The 23,238-nt window shown below is 38.5% G+C and overlaps 1 protein-coding gene and 1 pseudogene across 1 annotated transcript in view; one reads left to right on the top strand and one right to left on the bottom strand.

Annotated features, from left to right (window-relative positions):
* The window catches only part of SPMAP2L (sperm microtubule associated protein 2 like), a 64,482-nt gene that overhangs the window by 32,589 nt on the left and 8,655 nt on the right, over nucleotides 1–23,238 (bottom strand). Inside the window, exons 2-4 of the mRNA XM_007471279.1 lie at nucleotides 15,555–15,603; nucleotides 3,141–3,206; nucleotides 902–1,030 (exon numbers count right to left, since the gene is read on the bottom strand). Coding sequence (XP_007471341.1) covers nucleotides 902–1,030; nucleotides 3,141–3,206; nucleotides 15,555–15,603 — 244 coding nt within the window. The remainder of the gene's footprint in view (nucleotides 1–901; nucleotides 1,031–3,140; nucleotides 3,207–15,554; nucleotides 15,604–23,238) is intronic.
* LOC103077445 (40S ribosomal protein S11 pseudogene) lies at nucleotides 21,943–22,407 on the top strand (annotated as a pseudogene).

The raw sequence follows: 23,238 nt of genomic DNA, 5'->3' as shown, positions 1-23,238 counted from the left end.
AAAGAGAACAGATTCAATGAGCTGTAGGACAAATCCAAGCAGCCTAATGTGTAATTGGAGCCCACAGAGAAGAAGTAATAAATACCAATTCTATACATTTTCCGACTGATTCTATGAGGACAGCATTGCCATAAACAAAGACATTATAAAAAAGACAGATATTACAAGAAAACTACAGACCAATATCCCTCATGAACACAGATGCAAAAATTCTAAAATTTTATTGGAACACAGGCATTCTCAGTTTACATATGTCTATAGCTGCTTTCCCAGAGTTGGGTAGTTGCTGCAGATATTTAATGGCCAACTTTATATCTGGCCCCTTCCAGAAAAAGTTTGCTGACTTTTGACTAAAGTTGTATATTGAAAGAGGAGAGAAATGGCTACCTCAATTATCATGGAAACCAAACTTCAGATAAATAATAGCATCTTCACGTTTTTCTTTACTTTAATCTCCCTCACTGCCTGTACCCATTTTCCCTACACCTCACCATCTTTCCTCAAAGAGTCAACCAGCAGAAAGTTCAGTCATTCAACAAACATGCACCAAAAACAAATTTGCAATGGGCGTCAAAAGTCTTAACATTATTACCTTTAGATGCCCTAATTAACTTATGGTAACCACGCCCATGGGTGGTATACAAAATTCACAGTTTCATGCACTAATAAGTTCATCCACAACAGTGTTATATATGGTACATATCCTTGCATACTACCCTTATTTTATTAAAAAATCAAAATTGTGATAAGCCAAGACACTATAAAATATAATACAAGTCTGCAACAGCTAAATATTAGATGTTGCTCTGGAAAAGTTTTACTGTAGCATCAGATTGGAAACAGATATAGAATCCCTAATCCTCAATAAATTTTGTGTTCCTGACAACACACAAATACTAACCTGTTAGGTACATATCTGTGGGAGACTTCCTTAGGCTTGGCAAGGTTCTCAAGTCTTTTGGTCAGTTGAGCCTTCAAAGCATTCCGGGAAACAGGGCGAATAGGATCTTGATTTCCCCAAAACAGTTTTCTGTTAAAACTCAGGAAAATATAATGGTAAGAAATTCACTGCTAATTGGCATCTTAGAAATGGCTCTTGATGTCTTCTCTACTAATTTTACTTCACTTCAAGAACTATCTCTATTACAAAATTTTACAGTTTCCAGATATCAAAAGCTGAATAAACTACTTGTGGAAGTTAAAACAAGAACAAGACTGTTTTATCTACTGTCTTAAAAGATGCTGACCAAAAATGAACCTATTAGAGATAGTTCTATTTCTGCCAACATGTAATTAACACTGTAATTTATAGTCAGGTCAGCAAAAAACGGGCATGCCACTTACCTACACTGTGCTCCCAGTTTGGGTAAAGCACTGTACCAGGTGGTCAGACCTAATCAACTCCCAAAGGCCCCACCTCCAAATACCATCACACTGGGGGTTGGGATTTCAACATATAAATTTTAAGGGGACATAAACATTCAGTCTATATCATCTGATAAAGTACTGGTATTCAAAATATACAAAGAACTCTTAAAATTCAACAATAAGAAAACAACCCGATCAGTGGGCAAAAGATCTGAATAGACACTTTACAAAAGACAATATACAGATGGCAAATAAGCATATGTAATACGCTCATCATCTTGTCATTATGGAATTGCAAATTAAAATAATGAGATACCACTACACACCTATTAGAAGGGCTAAAATATAAACCACTGATGACACTGTGGAGCAACAGGAACTTTCATTCATTGCTGGTGGGAATGGTGCAGACACTCTGGAAGACAGTTTCATAGTTTCTGACAAAGTTAAGATCATATTCTTACCATATGATCCAGTAATTGCACTCCTAGGTATTTACCCAAATGAGGTGAAAACTTGTATCTACACAAAACCTGCATATGAATATTTATAGCAACTTTATTCAAAACTGCCAAAAATCAGAACCAACCAACATGTCCTTCAGTAGGTGAACAGATAAACTATGGTACATCCAGACAACAGAATATTACTCAATGCTAAAAAGTAATTGCTACTGAAATGAAAGCCATGGAGGAACCCTAAATGCATATTTCTAAGTGAAAGAAGCCTGTCTGCAAAATTTACACATTGTACAATTCCAACAATATATGGCATTCTGGAAAATGTAAAACTATAGATGTAGTTAAAAGATCAGTGGTCACCAGGAGTCTGAAGAAGAGGGAGAGAGGGAAGGGATCTACAAGTGGAGCACAAGTAATTTTTAGGGCACTGAAACTATTCTGTATAATAATGTAGTAATGAATATATGACATTATGCATTTGTCAAGACCCATAGAACTGTACAACACAAAAAGTAAACCCTAATGTAAACTACAGACTTTTGTTAATAATAATGTGTCAATATTCATTCATTAATTGTAACAAGTGTATCACATTAATGCAAGATAATAATGTTAATAACAGGGGAAACTAGTGGGTGGTGATATAGAAACTTTCTCTGTACTTCTCTGTACTTCTGTTGAGTTTTTCTGTAAATCTAAAACTGCTTTAAAAAATAAAATCTATTAATTAAAAAAATAAAAAAGCAATAGGAGATCAGAAAAAAGAAAAAAAAAAGTCAGGCTTCACTTGGGAGCCAAAAAAGAAAAGGGGGGAGTCCTGTGACCAAAAGTGGAAAGACAGTGGGTCCAGCCTGCTGGAAATCTAGAAAACAGGTATGCTCTAGGCAGAGGCTTAGCGATAGCAGGACCAGCTGTTAGAAGCAACAAAGTTGAACTTGGAGGACAGACACAAATGTTTCATGTGAGTGTGGAATAATGCCCTGGGACAGTGGTTCTCAAACCTGTCTGCGTATTGGAATCATCTGGGGAGATTTTAACACTCCTGAAGCCTATGCTGCACCCTAGGCCAAATGAGTCAGGATTTCTGGGAACAGGACTCAAGCATCAGTCAGTTTTAAAATTTTCCAGGTGATTCCAGTGTGGAGTCAAATTTGAGAATCACTGACCTAGGGTTTGCCTTCAATGTGTTGACTCAAATGAGGTGACAATATTGATTCAGTGGATCCAGTTAGTGGACAGGAAAGAATAATACTTACCTACTTAATGTAAGGAATACATCATCACACACAAGACTACATAATATTGCCTTACCTATCTGGGGCTCCCCATTGTTTCTTAGGCCTAGAAAGATCTTGAATTCTCTTCCTAGAAAAAGAACTAACAAATACCAGTGGATTAATTCAAAGAGAATGTTTAACAAATATGATTACATTAGATGGCTCCTACTCAAACAAATCTCATTAGAGGGGAGAAAGAAAGACCAATGTCCTATTTAATGTGATTTTTTAAAAATTTTCTTTATTTTATGTAGCAGGCTCTTATTAGTTATCCATTTTATACATATTAGTGTATATATATCAATCCCAATATCAATGCCACTTTCCTCCCTTGGTGTCCATAAGTTTGTTCTCTGCATCTGTGTCTCAATTTCTGCCCTGCAAACCTGTTCATCTGTACCATTTTTCTAGGTTCCACATATATGCGTTAATATACGACATTTGTTTTTCTCTTTCAGACTTACTTCACTCTGTATGACACTCTCTAGATTCATCCACGTCTCTACAAATGACCCAATTTCATTCCTTTTTATGGCTGAGTAATATTCCATTGTATATATGTGCCACAACTTCTTTATCCATTCGTCTGTCGATGGGCATGTAGGTTGCTTCCATGTCCTGGCTATTGTAAATAGTGCTGCAATGAACATTGGGGGGCATGACTCTTTGAATTATGATTTTCTCTGGGTATATGCCCAGTAGTGGGATTGCTGGGTCATATGGTAATTCTATTTTTAGTTTTTTAAGGAACCTCCATATTGTTCTCCATAGTGGCTGTATAAATTTACATTCCCACCAACAGTGCAAGAGGGTTCCCTTTTCTCTACACCCTCTCTAGCACTTGTTGTTTGTAGATTTTCTGATGATGCCCATTCTAACTTGTGTGAGGTGATACCTCATTGTAGTTTTGATTTGCATTTCTCTAAAATTAGTGATGTTGAACAGTTTTTCAGGTGCTTCTTGGCCATCTGTATGTCTTCTTTGGAGAAATGTCTATTTAGGTCTTCTGCCCATTTTGGGATTGGGTTGTTCGTTTTTTTAAATATTGAGCTGCATGAGCTGTTTATATATTTTGGAGATTAATCCTTTGTCTGTTGATTCATTTGCAAATATTTTCTGCCATTCTGAGGGTTGTCTTTTCATCTTGGTTGTAGTTTCCTTTGCTGTGCAAAAGCTTTTAAGTTTCAGTAGGCCCATTTGTTTATTTCTATTTCCATTACTCTAGAAGGTGGATCAAAAAAAGATCTTGCTATGATTTACATCAAAGAGTGTTCTTCCTGGGCTTCCCTGGTGGTGCAGTGGTTAAGAGTCTGCCTGCCGATGCAGAGGACATGGGTTCGTGCCCCGGTCTGAGAGGATACCATATGCTGTGGAGTGGCTGGGCCCGTGAGCCATGGCTGCTGAGCCTGTGTCTGGAGCCTGTGCTCCACAACGGGAGAGGCCACAACAATGAGAGGCCCGTGTACCGCAAAAAAAAAAAAAAGAAAGAGTATTCTTCCTATGTTTTCCTCTAAGAGTTTTATAATGTCCGATCTTACAATTAGGTCTCTAATCCATTTTGAGTTTACTTTTGTGTATGGTGTTTGGGAGTGTTCTAATTTCATCCTTCTACATGTAGCTGTCCAGTTTTCCCAGCACCACTTACTGAAGAGACTGTCTTTTCTCCATTGTATATCTTTGCCTCCTTTGTCATAGATTAGTTGACCATAGGTACATGGGTTTATCTCTGGGCTTTCTATCCTGTTCCATTGATCTATATCTCTGTTTTTGTGCCAGTACCATATTGTCTTGATTACTGTAGCTTTGTAGTATAGTCTGAATTCAGGGAGTCTGATTCCTCCAGCTCCATTTTTTTCCCTCAAGACTGCTTTGACTATTTGGGGTCTTTTGTGTCTCCATAAAAATTTTAAGATTTTTTTGTTCCAGTTCTGTAAAAAATGCCATTGGTAATTTGATAGGGATTGCAGTGAATCTGTAGATTGCTTTGGGTAGTATAGACATTTTCACAATATTGATTCTTCCAATCCAAGAACATGGTATATTTCTCCATCTGGTTGTATCATCTTTAATTTCTTTCAGCAGTGTCTTACAGTTTTCTGCATACAGGTCTTTTGTCTCCCTAGGTAGGTTTATTCCTAGGTATTTTATTCTTTTTGTTGCAGTGGTAAATGGGAGTGTTTCCTTCCTATCTCTTTCAGATTTTTCATCATTAGTGTATAGGAATGCAAGAGATTTCTGTGCATTAATTTTGTACCCTGCAACTTCACCAAATTCATTGATTAGCTCTAGTTGTTTTCTGGTGGCATCTTTAGGATTCTTTATGTATAGTATAATAAAATCTGCAAAGAGTGACAGTTTTACTTCTTCTTTTCCAATTTGTATTCCTTTTATTTCTTTTTCTTTTCTGATTGCTGTGGCTAGGACTTCCAAAACTATGTTGAATAATAGTGGTGAGAGTGGACATCCTTGCCTTGTTCTTGATCATAGAGGAAATGCTTTCAGTTTTTCACCATTGAGAATGATGTTTGCTATGGGTTTGTCGTATATGGCCTTTATTATGTTGAGGTAGGTTCCCTCTATGCCCACTTTCTGGAGAGTTTTTATCATAAATGGGTGTTGACTTTTGGCAAAAGCTTTTTCTGCATCTATTGAGATGACCATATGGTTTTTCTCCTTCAGTTTGTTAATATGGTGTATCACATTGATTGATTTGTGTATATTGAAGAATCCTTGCATGCCTGGGATAAATCCCACTTGATCATGGTGTACAATCTTTTTCATGTGTTGTTGGATTCTGTTTGCTAGTATTTTGTTGAGAATTTTTGCATCTATATTCATGAGTGATACGGATCTGTAATTTTCTTTTTTTGTAGTATCTTTGTCTGGTTTTGGTATCAGGGTGATGGTGGCCTCATAGAATGAGTTTGGGAGTGTTCCTTCCTCTGCAATTTTTTGGAAGAGTTTGAGAAGGATGGGTGTTAGCTCTTCTCTAAATGTTTGATAGAATTCACCTGTGAAGCCATCTGGTCCTGCACTTTTGTTTGTTGGAAGATTTCTAATCACAGTTTCCATTTCATTACTTGTGATTGGTCTGTTCATATTTTCTATTTCTTCCTGGTTCAGCCTTGGAAGGTTACACCTAAGAATTTGTCCATTTCTTCCAGGTTGTCTATTTTATTGGCATAGAGTTATTTGTAGTAGTCTCTTAGGATGCTTTATATTTCTGCGGTGTCTGTTGTAACTTCTCCTTTTTCATTTCTAATTTTATTGATTTGAGTCCTCTCCTTTTTCTTGATCAGTCTGGCTAAAGGTTTATCAATTTTGTTTATCTTCTCAAAGAACCCGCTTTTAGTTTTATTGATCTTTGCTATTGTTTTGTTTCTATTTCACTTATTTCTGCTCTGATCTTTATGATTTCTTTCATTCTACTAACTTTGGGTTTTGTGTGTTCTTTCTCTAGTTCCTTTAGGTGTAAGGTTACATTGTTTACTTGAGGTTTTTCTTGTTTCTTGAGGTAGGCTTTTATAGCTATAAACTTCCCTCTTACTACTGCTTTTGCTGCATCCCACAGGTTTTGGATCATCTGTTTTCATTGTCGTTTGTCTCTGGGTATTTTTTTACTTCCTCTTTGATTTCTTCAGTGATCTCTTGGTTATTTAATAACATATTGTTTAGCCTCCACGTGTTTGTGTTTTTTACGTTTTTTCCCCTGTAATTCATTTCTAATCTCATAGCCTTGTGGTCAGAAAAGATGCTTGATATGATTTCAATTTTCTTTAAATTACTGAGGCTTGATTTGTGACCCAAGATGTGATCTATCCTGGAGAATGTTCCATGTGCACTTGAGAAGAAAGTGTAATCTGCTGTTTTTGGATGGAATGCCCCATAAATATCAATTAAATCTCTCTGGTCTATTGTGTCATTTAAAGCTTGTGTTTCCTTAGTATTTCTGTTTGGATGATCTGTCCATTGGTGTAAGTGAGGTGTTAAAGTCCCCCACTATACTGTGTTACTGTCTATATCTTCTTTATAGCTGTTAGCAGTTGCCTTATGTATTGAGGTGGCCCTATGTTGGGTGCATATATATTTATAATTGTTATATTTTCTTCTTGGGTTGATCCCTTGATGATTACGTGGTGTCCTTCCTCGTCTCTTGTAACATTCTTTATTTTAAAGTCTATTTTATCTTATATGAGTATTGCTACTCCAGCTTTCTTTTGATTTCCATTTGCATGGAATATCTTTTTCCATCCCCTCACTTTCAGTCTCTATGTGTCGCTAGGTCTGAAGTGGGTCTCTTGTAGACAGCATATATATGGGTCTTGTTTTTGTATCCATTCAGCAAGCCTGTGTCTCTTGGTTGGAGCATTTAATCCATTCACATTTAAGGTAATTATTGATATGTATGTTCCTGTTACCATTTTTTAAATTGTTTTGCGTTTGTTTTTGTAGGTCCTTTTCTTCTCTTGTGTTTCCCACTTACAGAAGTTCCTTTAGCATTTGTTGTAGAGCTGGTTTGGTGGTGCTGAATTCTCTTAGCTTTTGCTTGTCTGTAAAGCTTTTGATTTTTCCCTCAAATTTGAATGAGATCCTTGTTGGGTAGAGTAGTCTTGGTTGTAGAGTCCTCCCTTTCATCACTTTAAATATGTCATACCGCTCCCTTCTGGCTTGTAGAGTTTCTGCTGAGAAACCAGTTGTTAACCTTATGGGAGTTCCCTTGTATGTTGTCATTTTTCCCTTGCTGCTTTCAATAATTTGTCTTTAATTTTTGCCATTTTGATTACTATGTGTCTTGGCATGTTTCTCCTTGGCTTTATCCTGTATGGGACTCGCTGCGCTTCCTGGACTTGGGTGGCTATTTCCTTTCCCATGTTAGGGAAGTTTTCTACTATACTCTCTTCAGATATTTTCTTGGGTCTTTTTTCTCTCGCTTCTCTTTCTGGGACCCCTATCATGTGAATGTTGTTACGTTTAATGTTGTCCCAGAGGTCTCTTAGGTCTCATTTCTTTTCATTCTTTTTTCTTTGTTCTGTTCCACGGCAGTGAATTCCACTGTTCTGTCTTCCAGGTCACTTATCCATTCTTCTGCTTTAGTTATGCTGCTACTGATTCCTTCTAGTGTATTTTTCATTTCACTTATTGTATTGTTCATCTCTGTTTGTTTGTTCTTTAATTCTTCTAGATCTTTGTTAAACATTTCTTGCATCCTCTCGATCTTTGCCTCCATTCTTTTTCTGAGGTCCTGGATCATCTTCACTATCATTATACTGAATTCTTTTTCTGGAAGGTGGCCTATCTTCATTTAGTTGTTTTTCTGGGGTTTTATCTTGTTCCTTCATCTGGTACATTGCCCTCTGCCTTTTCATCTTGTCTATCTCTCTGTGAATGTGGTTTTTGTTCCACAGGCTGCAGGATTTTAGTTATTCTTACTTCTGCTGTCTGCTCTCTGGTGGATGAGGCTATCTAAGAGGCTTGAGCAAGTTTCCTGATGGAAGGCCCTGGTCACCACTGTATTCTTATTGGGCCACAGAACCACATCAAGTTATTTGATTCAAAGTAGATACTTTGTCCTAGAGTATGTAGGCACCATTCTCAAAAGAATTATATCTGAGCTGTTGCTTCAGCTGTGCCTTCGGGAGGTTGTTCCAGCATCCAGTGAGGCCAGTAGCTTCTCCAAAGCCCGGAACTCCACACTCCAGAGGCCCTCCTTTCCACATGCTCTATTTTATGTGATTTGAAGAGTGCTAAAAATTGAAAAGTATTCAAAAATGTTGTGGACCCAAATACTCACTTCTAAAATCATTAAAAATACAGTACAGGGCTTCCCTGGTGGTGCAGTGGTTGAGAGTCTGCCTGCCTATGCAGGGAACGCGGGTTTGTGCCCCGCTCCGGGAGGATCCCATATGCCGCGGGGCGGCTGGGCCCGTGGGCCATGGCCGCTGGGCCTGCGTGTCCGGAACCCGTGCTCCACAGCGGGAGAGGCCACAGCAGTGAGAGGCCCACGTACCACAAAATAAAAAAATTTTTTAAAAATACAGTACATAATAAAACAAAGATAATATATATACAATATAACCAAGAGCATATTGTCTCCAGAAGAACCCAGGTAAAATGCACACTTAATTGCAAAACCCCACAATTTTCATATTAAGTAATTTAAGTAATTTTGTAAATGGCTTGATGGCATTGGATTCTGAGGAGACTGTATAGATAAATTTCAGACAGAATATCTGGCTTTGAGAAAACTATGAAACAGGCAAAATATACTCTGGGTACTGCTCATCCCCTGTTCTGCCCTACTCTGCTCCCTTGGACCTTCCCTGACTATTCTGAATCCACCTATAGCAGACACAGTTTGTGCTCCCCAAGTATCCATGTGATCCTTTACATTTCCCAGCTTCCTTTGCAGTTGTTTGAAGCCATGTGACCAGTTATGTCTACACTCAGCAGAAGTGTTGGGTATCACTGCAGGGCAATGCACTTAAGAACTAGTGTCCTGGCAGGGGGGATGGGGAGGGATAAATTGGGAGATTGGGACTGACATATATACACTACTATATACAAAAGAGATAATTAATAAGAACCTACTGTATAGCACAGGGAACTCTACTCAATACTCTGTAATGACCTATATGGGGAAAGAATCTTAAAAAAAAAGAGTTGATATCTGTATATGTATAAGTGATTCACTTTGCTGTACAGCAGAAACTAACACAACATTGTAAATCAACTATACTTCAATAAAGAATTTTTTAAAAAAGAGAGAGAACTAGTGTCCTCCTCCTCCCTCTCTCTTTTCCTGTTGCAGTGACCCTAGAAACTACATATTCTGTACAGCACAGCCAGCTAACTCACACTGGATTGTAATATGATAAATAAACTTTTATTGCATCTAGTCATTGAGAGTTTTGCACCTTGTTTGTTACTGCAGCATTGCCTATCCTATGCAGACTAATACACCACCTATTTTACTATAGCTCATGTAATAATTATTTATGTACTTGCTTGGAGTTTGAAGGACCCAATAAATAACAACCCTTTTTGCCTACCACAATTAGTCACTAACTGAAAAATAGGCACAGAAGTCAGACAAGTAGAAAAAAAATACTTTCTCTGTTATTGATAAGATGATATTGAAGAGAGTCCTGTAGATCCCTGACATCCCTGTATTGAACTTGTCCCCCAAGGCTGCAAGCCTCCTCCTTCAGAGGCTAAGTTTGCTGTGTGACAGAAAGCAGATCACAAAGATCATTCAGTGTAGATAAGCAGGTCCCAAAGAGAGAGGACCCAGAAGTGACCAGTTCTCTCACCCAATCCCATCAAACAAATGTCACTTCTACCCCCTGGGGGGTCTAATTATGGGATAAGGAAAGAGGCCAGAATTACTCAAGGAAAGTGCTTCTATGTACAAAAAGGCAGGTGAGAGGAAAAGCATTCTCCCTAACACTTGCCTGAGCTCTCTAACAGGCTCTAAACTCTTTATGTTAAAATAAGCCCTGGCCCTGCCTGGTGTCACGTAGGATTCAGGCCTGACACAGCACAGGCAAACCCTTACATGAAGTCTTCCTAATTAAATGGTGATTGATGCATCATGAAGCTCCTTTTAGAAAGTGGGAGGAGGCAAGGAGGGATTAACAGGAACTCCCGAGGTTGCACAGTCACAAAGCTGGGCCATCCATCCTGAAGATCAAGTGGAAATCTTTCAATCAGTTTATCTATTTCCATGTTACTCTCTGTTTAATTCAACAATTTTGTTGTCCCTCAGCCTTTAGTAATGACTTATTTGCCCCTTAATGCCTTGCCTTAGCTGTGCTAGCAGAGAAATGCAAGTCAGGATTCTAGGCACACACCCAAGCCACAGTATTAACAACGGAACATTTCCCCTGAGGCCAGTGTGATGGTGGCAGCACTCAATCTTAGAAACATGGAACGTTTGATCCAACCATTCTTCTCATGTAAGAGATTATTATTCCAGTACCAACAATGGATATTCTGTGTTTTCTTATTTTTAAATGAAGTGCTGTTTTCTTATCCCAGAGCAAGTTACTTAATTCTCTCAGCTTTCATTCATTTGTTCAACAAATATTTATTGAGCACTTACTAGGTAACAAGTAGTGTTCTAGGACTGAGAGTATATAGGGGAACAAAACAGACAAAATTTTTACCCTCAAGTCAGGGCGGAAAGACAATAATGAAAAAATAAATACATAGTATATAAGATGGCAATAAGAGCTACAAAGAAAAATAAAGTCAGTAAGGGGATGAGGAGTATGTAGAGGGGAATGGGGTTGCAATTTTAAATAGAGTGGTCAAAGAAGGCATCACTGATCAGCTTATATTTGAACAAGGATAAGGTATATAAACTTTTCAAGAAAATATCATCCCGGGGCTTCTCTGGTGGCGCAGTGGTTGAGAGTCCGCCTGCCAATGCAGGGGTCACGGGTTCGAGCCCTGGTCCGGGAAGATCCCACGTGCCGCATCACAGCTGCTGAGCCTGTGCTGTGGAGCCTGCATGCCACAACTGCTACGGCCCGCGCGCCGAGAGCCCGTGCTCGGCAACGGGAGAGGCCACCGCAATGACAAGCCTGCACACTGAAACGGGGACTAGCCCCCGCTCACCGCAGCTAGGGGGAGCCTGCATGCAGTGGTGGAGACCCAATGCGGCCAAAAGCGAATAAATAAAATAAATAAATTTAAAAAAAAGAAAAGAAAAAGAAAATATCATCCCATTGAAGCAGTGATGGCAAGTGCAAATGCCCTGGGGCAGAAGCATGCCTATATGTCTGAAAAAAAACAGGAGGCCAGTGCAGTTAGCCTCATTTGTAAATAAAAATAACTATAGCCATCTCGGAGGGTTATATACCTAGCACATTCTAACCACGGAGTGAGTACTCAATAAATGTTAGTTCCTTTTCCCTTTCTCATTCACAGCACCTAGTATGATACCTTGCATGTATAATAGTAAATACTCAGTAAATGCTAATTGAATTGAATTGAATTGGTATTTAATTGTTTAAAATATAAACTGAGTTTAAGCATCTTATAAGGGAAAATCATGGAACCATCAGTAAACCAGATAAAGTAATACATTTAAGATTGTTTAAACTGTGTTATCACTCAAAGAGTTTGCCAGGTAAAATACAGGTTTGAAGGCAGTAAGAACAGTATACCGCTTCTACACCCTTTTCCCCCAGTGTCATAGTCTGGACTCTTCTAACTCTACCCCCTTTCCAATTGCAACTAACCTATCTGCATTTTGTCCCTCAGGACTACTCTGATGCTTACCTCAAGGGTTCCCAGCTTAAAGTTCCCAAAACCTTAGGAGATCTATGAAGACAATAAATGGGAGTCCGCAACCTTTAGAACATCTCAGAAAATCAAATGGAATCTGACACCACCCACTAACAGGCTGTTGAGGCTTCCCCAAAACACCAAATTTGTTTCTGAACTATATCATCTCCATACATTACTTCACGCTGATAGAAGACTCTGATTAGTACTTTTGCATGTCCTTAATTTAAAAAAAAATTAACAAATATAATGAACAATAACAACAAAAAATATTTCCAAACATGAAATCGTGGTGGTGGATTGAGATAACCAAAAGATTCTTTCCGTGGTGAAAGTCTGAGATCTGCTATGTAACTGATACAATGCACTCCCTAAGACATGTTACTGTCAGGAAACAATGAAGACACTGTCCATTGCCAGAAGGAAAAAAACCCAAAAAACTACACCCTTACTCAATAAAAGAATGGTTTTGCCATGCAGGTACTGTTTGAGCCCTGCTGAGACAGCCTGAGCTAACTTTGCAGGGGAGGTGGCTAGGTAGAGGAAAACAGCAAGCCTTAGTGCAGACAGAACAGTTTTATATTAATCTTTGCAAGCAAGTCAGCTTCTGGCTCCCATCATCACCTCCAAGCCAAGATTTCCCTCCCTACCTTTTCTTCATCAGCTAAACAATATTCTTTTAATGTATCATTTTACACAAGACAGTTAGTTTCCTCGTTTATTCCTATAGATACTTAAATTGGATTGCTACTTCAATTGGAAATTATCTCATTAACATCTGCTAATCCTATGTGGAGGTCTAATATCTCTCCTTTTCATTCACTTATTGTGTATTATGTCACCATAGCTACATCTGCAACCTACATCTCTTCATCTTAAGGCAGGCTTCCCTTCTCTCTCAGGTATTATATTACCTCACAATGTCTAGTCGTGATCCTGTGCAGAAACAAGAAAATGTGGTCGAAGGATTTTAACTCTTGAAGGCAAATTTTTTTTAAATAAGGATTCCCTTGCTATTCCATGTCTTCATTGATAATTAGTCTCCTATAGTTTGACAACAGCTAAGAAAGTTTTGGAAATCCTTACCTTAGGTGCAGAGCAATAAATATATGTTTATATAGCAACAATTATGGAAATGATTTCAGGTCTGAATTGATTGGGTAACTCAAATAATTCTGTCAGTCAAAATGCTCTTTTACACTTGACTATTTTGCTTATATTCAGAAAATATTTTCTTTTTATAACAATCAGGTACAGCACATTTGTTTAACAAGATTGTTTGAGAGAACTGGGACAGGGATAGAAAATAGAGATAGGACAATTTTCTCACAGAATCAAACCAAATTAAGCAATAAAACAAAAGCAATAAGTAGTATAACAGTAAAAACAAAGACATTTTAAAAACACTCTCTTGGGCTTCCCTTGGTGGCGCAGTGGTTGGGAGTCCGCCTGCTGATGCAGGGGACATGGGTTCGTGCCCCATTCCGGGAAGATCCCACATGCCGTGGAGCAGCTGGGCCCGTGAGCCATGGCCGCTGAGCCTGTGCGTCCAGAGCCTGTGCTCCTCAATGGGAGAGGCCACAACAGTGAGAGGCCCGTGTACCGCAAAAAAATAAACAAACAAAAAACAACAACACTCCCTTCACAGTCTTTTTTTAAGTATAAAAACTTAACAGGTGGGCTTCCCTGGTGGCGCAGTGGTTGAGAGTCCGCCTGCCGATGCAGGGGACACGGGTTCATGCCCCGGCCCGGGAAGATCCCACATGCCGCGGAGTGGCTGGGCCCGTGACCCATGGCCGCTGAGCCTGCGCGTCTGGAGTCTGCGCTCCGCAATGGGAGAGGCCACGACAGTGAGAGGCCCGCGTACCGCAAAAAAAAAAAAAAAACTTAACAGGTGTAAACGATTTCACTGTCTATCTAGTCATTGGAGAGTCTGCTCATTCAGCATACCTTTATTTGAAGTAATTTGGTATTTTAAGTGGATATTCAGTAATACTTAGTAAATGTTAGTTCTACCAGATCTTCTACTCAGCCATCATACAACCTTGGGAAAGTGACATAATTTCTCTTAATTTCATTTTCTCTCAGTAAAATCTAGTTGATTATATCCACCTTATCGACTTCTCAGGATTCCTGTGAGAAAAAAAGTCTTTTTAAACAGCAAAGTATTACATAAAAGTAAGGTAGCAGGCGCAGTGGTTTACAGTCCGTCTGCTGATGCAGGGGACACGGGTTCGTGCCCTGGTCCAGGAAGATCCCACATGCCGCGGAGCGGCTGGGCCCGTGAGCCATGGCTGCTCAGCCTGTGCGTCCGGAGCCTGTGCTCCGCCACGGGAGAGGCCACAACAGTGAGAGGCCTGCCTACCTCAAAAGAAAAAAATAAATAAATAAAAAAAATAAGGTAGCAGTATTTAATACCTAAAAGAGGTGAGGAGAAAACAACTAGAAAGCATAGTAAATAGAAAATGCAAAATAAGTCTAACTAATGACAATAAATGTAAATGTTAAACAATAACAATATGAATGGTTTTAACTGACTTATTAAAAGAGTAGATAAAAATAAAATCTGATATTATTTACTTCTCATCTATATGAGCCATTGATATGAACCCTTGGTATTTTCTCTTTAATGATTCTATTCTGTTACCTCTTCTAAGTATATCTTAGCCAAACCAAGAGTAAGCATCTATTTTCAGGAGGCATCTAGTTTATACACTGTATGTACACACACATTTTTTTTTTCATAGAGGTCACTTTCTTGAAATTTCATTAGCTACTGAATTTGAATTAGAGGCAAGAAGAGACTGGGAAACATTAACTTGGAGCTTCACAAAATCTATGACATGAGGTTGTCAGTGCAGAATCCCAAGTCCCTTAAAGGTTCAGACCTATTATGTGACACATATAGCATTGAGCAAACAAGTAAGCACTGAGCGAATATAAGAAGAGTTCTCCTAAATCTTCATTTTAATCACTTTATCTCTCTTCTTTCCTTTTTCCCAGAGGAATTACCATGAGAAAAGGGCCTTATGACAAAGGGAAAGCATAGGAATCTTCTCAAAACCGCCAAGACAGGCTTTCACTTCAAATGCCCCAGATTGAGTGCTCCATTCAGCTAGTAAAGTCTGGGAAAATGGTACTATATCTATAGTCTTACCATTTCCTTACAAAGTCACAGGGACGAGGACCTGCAAAAAGAAAAGTAAAAGCAAAAATCAGATTCAGTAAGAATCAAATATATGATAAAAATAGCCATCACAAATCAATAAACAAAGGAGCTAGGGGAAAGTAACTATTTAGGGGAAAGACCAAATTAAATATATCACACTATTTTATCAAAGTAAACCACAGGTAAATCAAAGATTAAATTTTTAAAAACATTGAATTAGAGCAAAAATAAGAGAATACCTACTTAACCATTGGATTTTAATCTGCATTAAAGGTGACAAAAGATACAGAGGAAACATACAGATTAAAATATGAAAACTTAAAACTTCTGTGTGTCAAAAAATAAAACTTAGAATAAAAACTTGGAGAAATATTTGGTAAAATGATAAAGGCTTTATAGTCTTAATAACTGAAGAGTATAAAAGGATAGATGAATAAGGAAAACACTAAGGAAGGTGTCAAAAGTTAAATGGACAAAGAAGAGGAATTCATCTATGGAGACACAAAGGGCTAATAATCATAAGAAAAAGTTCAAACTTGCTTGTGATCAAAACAATGCAAATAAAAAATGAGATTTTTAAAAACTATCAAATGAGCAAAATTTTTTTACAAAGGATAACAATGCAGGGACTTTCCTGGTGGTCCAGTGGTTAAGACTTTGTGCTTCCACTGCAGGGGGCACAGGTTCAGGTTCAATCCTGGTCAGGGAACTAAGATCCCACAGGCCACAAGGAGCAGCAAAAAAAAAAAAATGCTGGAAGGGTAAGATGAAATGAGTACTTGCATGCTGCTGGTGGATATTTAAATCAGTACACTTTGTGAAAAATAATTTGGTAGTACGAGTCAGCAATGCTTATACTCCTTAATCCAATTCTACTTCTAAAAATGTACCCTAAAGAAATAGTTCCAATTGTGGGCAAAGATTTATGCACAAAAGTGTTAATGGTGGTATCTTTAACAGTAGAAAGCTGGATACACCTGAACTATTCAAAACAGACAAAATGGAGGCAAATTAAAATTCATGTTTAGAGCAACTTCCCTGGTGGCACAGTGGACACAGGTTTGATCCCTGGTCCGGGAAGATCCCCCATGCCGTGGAGCAACTAAGCCCGTGTGCCACAACTACTAAGCCTGCACTCTAGAGCCCGTGAACCACAACTACTGAGCCCGTGTGCCACAACTACTGAAGCCTGTGTGCCTAGAGCCCGTGCTCTGCAACAAGAGAAGCCACCGCGATGAGCGGCCCGCACACAGCAGTGAAGAGTAGCCCCCACTTGCCGCAACTAGAGAAAGCCCGCACACAGCAATGAAGACCCAGCGCAGCCAATAATAAATAAAATTAAATCTTAAAAAAAGAAAAAATTATGTTTAGAAGTTTTTTTTTTACTGTGGGAAAATATAGGCGATCATACAGGCCAAATTATCGAAAGGCCTATTATAATGGCCTCATTATGACCAATTGTTCCAGACAGTTTCTCCTTGGGAGTTTTTAATCACGTCTGGGAGTCCACCCTCTGGAGTGTTTGGGGTAAAGGAAAGTGGGTGTGCTCTGGCATCAGACAGACATGGCTCAAACCCCAGTTTTGTTACTTACTCAGCTGTACAATCTTGGGCAAATTCCTTAACTTCTCTGAGACTCAGTTTCCTCTCCTCAGATAGGAGGATAATGGGTAGGTGTGTGTAAAGATTAGTAACATGTATGTAAAACACCCTGCATATAATAGATGCAGACAGCAGATGAATGGTAGAATTATTAGTTACAACTTTAGTGCATCAATGTAGGAGCACTGTAGGAAACACAGCAATCAGGTATTGATTGGGTTTCTAGTATGTGCAGCCCGGTGCCAAAGTTGAGAGAACAAAATTTATAAGATACGGTTGGTTTCTCTTTACAAGGAGTTTACAGCCCACTAGGAGATAGGCTATGACCTTAAAAAAAAAAAAAAAAAAGTAAATGAAAATTTTGAGTTCAGGTATTTTCTATTACTCTCCTTTTAAGGCTAAACTGACTCAGACCTAAGGAATAGGGGAGAGTAGTCTACAAAAATGCCCTTGTACACAGTCATGCTGTCACTCATGAAAGATACAGCACTTGTTTTGTGGATTTTGATGCATCACCAAGCTTGGTTTCCAGCTTTATATACACAAGTCAGAGTCAATATAACGCTGAGTCAATCCTAAAATAACTTCTACAAATGCGGGTAATACGAATGAATTATGCTATTTCCTTTTGCCCTTTCATGCTATAATTTCTCCCACAGGTAGAGCTTTCATGCTTCATTTAGAAACACATTTTTGTGTTATCTCATCAACTGGCAGGAAGGAATAGCTCTCAGGTGGCCATTGTGTCAGCTATGTCCCAAGCAAAGCAGTATTACAATGGTTTCCAAACTTGTCTGCACATTAAGAACCACCTGGAAATCTTTTAAAAATTTTGGGTCCCAGCCCAGTTAAGTCACAACCTCAGGGGGTGGGACAAGCACTGGTACTTTTTGAAGCAAACAGCTTTAGGGAATACTATAATATTGTTTAATGGATAGGACCACTGGCTCTGGAATCAGACTGCCTAGAACCAAATCCTGGCTCTAACCTCTGATCTTGGGCAAGTTTACTAAAGCTCTCCATACCTTAGTTTTCTCACAGTCATGTACCACAAAAGGTTGTTGTCTGAAAGTTAAATAAGATAATACGTGTAAAGCACTCTGCATAGTGCCCAAAACATAGTAAATACACAATAAATCATAGCTATAATCCTAAAAATTTAAAAATTAAGATTAATTAATTTTAAATGCTTAAATTTCTGTAAATAAAAAAAAGTTTAAGTAACTTTTAAGTTTCAGTAATTGTAAAGTATAAGTATTGGGTTGACCAAAAAGTCCATTTGGGTTTTTCTCCAACACCTTACAGAAAAACCCGAACGAACTTTTTGGCCAACCCAATAATTTACTATTAAAGATTCCACCTATGAAAATTAATGAAATGAGAACCTAATTGTGATCATGTACTCACATGTATTTTCATTGGTTTCCTTATGTATTTATATCCTCCCCTCATTTCTAAAAGAATTTTAGATTGCTTACATAAACGCATACACTACAATAGGATATTATCTGTTTTAAGATGAAAAATTCAAGGAGAGATAGAAGAATAGTGGAGGGAGAAGAGAAAGGAAAATAAAATGAAACAAAAGGAAGAATGTATAATTAAAGCCTTGTAAAGTTATATCTGAACATTCTAATTCTACCATTGAAAGCAAAAAACATCAACTTTTCCTAATATTGAAATCTGAAAGAAACTTCTCTTGTGAGGTCTCAACGGTGTTACACACACATAAAATAAATTATAGGACTTGAGAATGAAAAGGTGAAGAGAATCCTATTTTCTTAGTTTTCTTCCTTCTTTAAACTTTACTCTTGATATATGCGTTTCATGAAACCATGATAAATTTTAAAAAATAAGAAGTTTTCAGTAGAGCACCATAAATAACTGAGTATAAGGAAAGATTTTACGCCCAAAAATTATTCCTCAGAAACGAGGTTACCTTGCATGCAAGTTCTTATAAAAACTCATGAGACACTTTCTCAATTACTTTATTTTCCCAACGAAGAAACGAGAAACGAAAACATATCAGCCTGAAACAACTTCAGTTAATGCTAAAATAATTATAGAGCTCTCCCTACAATTTAAATTTAAATCAGTATTTAAAAAGAGGGACGAGGTAAAGAAATTCAAAACAGATTTAATAATTATTCTTGGGGATATGCTTTTGTAATCCTAAGCGTTGGATGTTGCTCTAAATAATTAAGCATCATTTTAAAAAGCAAAATAGAAACATAAAACACAAAGAATGAGGTAGTTATATTGTGCAGATAAAAGTACAGCTACAGAATGAATTTTTTTTTAAGTTCTGTTACATTATATGAATGGGTTCTGATGGCTTGTTACATAATTTCTAGTGATAGCATCAAACACAGGTTCAAAAGGTGCCTATCTTACCCCTAATGATATAAGGGAATCTAGGCAAAGAACGAAACTGGTTGCTGAAACCATCTGGTGAAAGGTGGATGGGGAACTTTACCATGGAGGAGATGAGCCAACCTCAGCTGAACTCACTCATCAATCTTAGAACCACCACAAACGTCAGAGCCTGACACCGTATGCCCCCAAGCACGGCACCACCTATGAAAAATTCTTGCTTGAAACTATTTTCAGTCTAAGCAAGCCTCTTAATCTATATGCTTTGCAAAAAAAAGGGGAGCTAGAAGAGCAAGTTAAAGACGTCACAAAGAACAAATTAAATTTAGAATATGGTATATTTTACCCAAAGTTTCTAACAAATGTGTTTGAAAAAGGGAGAGAGGATTAGGGTAGGTGTTAAAGAGTAACAGAGGGACTTCCCTGGTGGTCCAGTGGTTAAGACTCTGTGCTTCCACTGCAGGGGGTGCAGGTTCCATCCATGGTCTGGGAACTAAGATCCCACATGCCACTCAGTGTGGCCAAAAAAAAAAAAGAGTAACAGAGAAGAGACAATGTGTGGCCCTTGTGTGAGGGCTAATTCAAACTAACCAACTGTAAAAATACACTTTTGAGACTATTAAGGAAGCTTAAATATTTAGCGGGTATTGGACGGTATTAAAGAATAATTGGAAATTTTAAGTGTAAATAATGGCATGATAATTATGGGTTTTTTAAAGTCCTTAGCAATGAGGAAGGCATATAAGATACTTATGGGCAAAATGAAATGGTGTCTAGTATTTTCTTTCAAACAACTTGTCTGATGAGGCCTATGAGTGATATTGCACAAGCAGATGACAGGTTCCCCAGCAAAGGCAGAATCAGACTAACAAGGCAGCTTATGGAACTGTGCTGTTAAGTACAATGTCTGGTACAATAAGTATTTGTTCAATAAATTAATAAATTTATCCTTCAAGAAAAAAAAATACTCAGCCATAAAAAGGCACAAAATTGGGTCATTTGTAGAGACATGGATGGACCTAGAGACTGTCATACAGAGTGAAGTAAGTCAGAAAAACAAATATCGTATATTAATGCATATATGTGGAAGCTAGAAAAATGGTACAGATGAACTGGTTTGCAAGGCAGAAATAGAGACAGAGATGTAGAGAACAAACGCATGGACACCAAGTGGGGAGAGCAGGGGGTGGGGGGAATGAATTGGGAGACTGGGACTGACATATATACACTAATATGTGTAAAACAGATAACTAATAAGCATCCGCTGTATGAAAAATAAATAAATTAAAAAACCAACCAAACAAACTTGTCCTACAGGAGGCCCCAAAATATGTGTGTGTGTGTGGGGGGGGGGTAGGGAGGGTTTGTAAGAGAATACCTAGATGAAATGAGATTAGCAAAATGTTAATAATTATTAAAACTAAGTGATGGGTATACGGAGGTACACTATAACATTCTCTATTTTGAGTGTGTTTGAAAATTTCTATAATAAAACTCTTAAATTTTCTACCTCAAATAACTTAAGAAATAAAAATGATTTTCCTGGAAAAAGTGTTAAATTACTCAAAAGGTAACTCTAGTGATGTCAAGCATGCAAGTGAAAAAGTTGAATAAAACTGCTTTTCCATGAAATGTAACGTTAGAAATAAGAACTATTTCTAAATTATATCATTGATTTTAATGTTATTTTAATTTTATAGGTATAATTAAATTAACACCTTTCTAAATAAACATTTGTCTATCTTTCTTCCTAAAAGTTTATCTATTCAAATTGGCTACAGTTTTTCCAAATTTCCTTATATTCAAGAATATATAGTAATCTCATCTTGGCAACATCTTGCTGTATCAAATTAAGCAGCTGTATTAAAATCCAGATTCTCAGCACTAGAATTCTCATTTCACTAGGAAGGAAACAGACATGCAGCTATGACAAAACCAGAACTAACCTGCTCGTTTAGTACCCTTTCCAGTGGCATCAAGTTCCCTCTTCTACTAACTATGTGCTCAAATTGAAATCCCCAGTATGTGGGTGGAGCCGTGACTCAGGCACAGCAGTGTTCAAGCATTCACATTTCTTTGGGGGCAGGGGCAGGATTTCAAACATCCAATCCATCCTTGGGGCAGATCTTCCTGAGTACAACTCCAGTATCACTCCCTGTTCCTAAAATATTTCCCAGCTCCTTTTTCCTAGAAAGTAACAGCAGTGCTTCTTTTCTCCATTCTCCATTCTTTTCTCCTGTATGGCCACTGCAGTATTTCACAGGCTTTGGATCAAACTAACAGGGCTTTGAATGCTGGTCCCACCACTACATGGCCACAGACAAATGCTGAGTCTCAGATTCCACATCTGTAAATTGAGGACAAAAATACTTTGCAGAACCTTTTTTCAGGCAGCTTGGAAGATGGCGGACATTCAGACTGAGCGTGTCTACAGAAAGCAACTGACCATCTTTCAAAATAAGAAGAGGGTCCTGCTTGGAGAAACAGTCAAGGAGAAGCTCCCACAATACAACAAGAACATCAGTCTGGGCTTCAAGACACCAAAGGAGGCCACTGAGGGCACTTACATTGACAGGAAATGCCCTTTTACTGGTAATTTCTCCATCTGAGGGAGGATCCTATCTGGCTTGGTGACCAAGCTGAGGACCACTGTCATCTGCCGAGACTACCTCCACTACATCCGAAAGTACAACCACTTCGAGAAGCACCGCAAGAACACGTCCGTGCACCTTTCCCCCTGCTTCAGGGACATCCAGATCGGCAACATTTACACAGTGGGTGCGGGACGGCCCCTGAGCAAGACGGTATGCTTCAATGTGAAGGTCACCAAGGCTGCTGGCACCAAGATGCAATTCCAGAAGTTCTAAGACTGGACCCCTGCCCACTGTGCCAAACAAAATAAAATTATTTTCCCAGTCAAAACAAAACAAAACTTTGCAGGGTGATACAAGAATGGGAGACAATTGTATGTAGAGGTACAGGGTCTGGTTATGGTTGGACTGAAGGCCACATCACTCATCTGGGCTCTAATTACATATTTTGTTATGTTTATGTCCCTGAGCTTGTAAACATGTGAGGAAAGACTGCTTTATTTTGTATTCCTCACAGCACATAATATACACAGTTGAATAGATAGAATAGACAGGCCCACTATTTACAAAACACTATAATATCTATTGAGCACTTACAATGTGCCAAGCACTGTGCTGAGCTCCTTCCCCTCACTATCTTCCTATCTACTTCCCTTGTCACCCATAGCACCTAGCGCAGGTAGAAGTGTGGTGGTGAAGTGGAGCAGGGTGTGGGATTGCCTGCCTGGGCCCAATCTCTGCTCTTACTGTGTGTGTGGCCTTTGGCAAGTCACTTACCTCCTCTCTGCCTCCGTTTCCTCATCTGCAAAGTGGGGACACAAATAGCACTTACTTCAAAGGGTTGTTTTAAAGATAAAATGAGATGCTGTTAAATACGTAGGACACTCAATGGACATAAGTTGCTGTGAGCTGAATAACGACTGGGTGAATCTAGACCACGTCCGTATGAATGACTTTTATGAGGAATTCATCTCGATGTTCTAAGCTTTGGACTAGAGAAGGGTCAAGATAAAGTCCCTGTCCTCCCCTCAAGCAGCTCACCTTTCAGGTGGACAGACAGACAATAAGCAGGTGAACAATTTCAGAAGGTGGTGAGTACCGGAAAAA

Source organism: Lipotes vexillifer, unplaced genomic scaffold (genome assembly GCF_000442215.2).
Source record: "Lipotes vexillifer unplaced genomic scaffold, Lipotes_vexillifer_v1.1 scaffold1191, whole genome shotgun sequence".
Taxonomy (NCBI): domain Eukaryota; kingdom Metazoa; phylum Chordata; class Mammalia; order Artiodactyla; family Lipotidae; genus Lipotes; species Lipotes vexillifer.
Note: the sequence above shows the minus strand (reverse complement) of the source record. Positions and strands in the feature narration are given on the sequence as shown.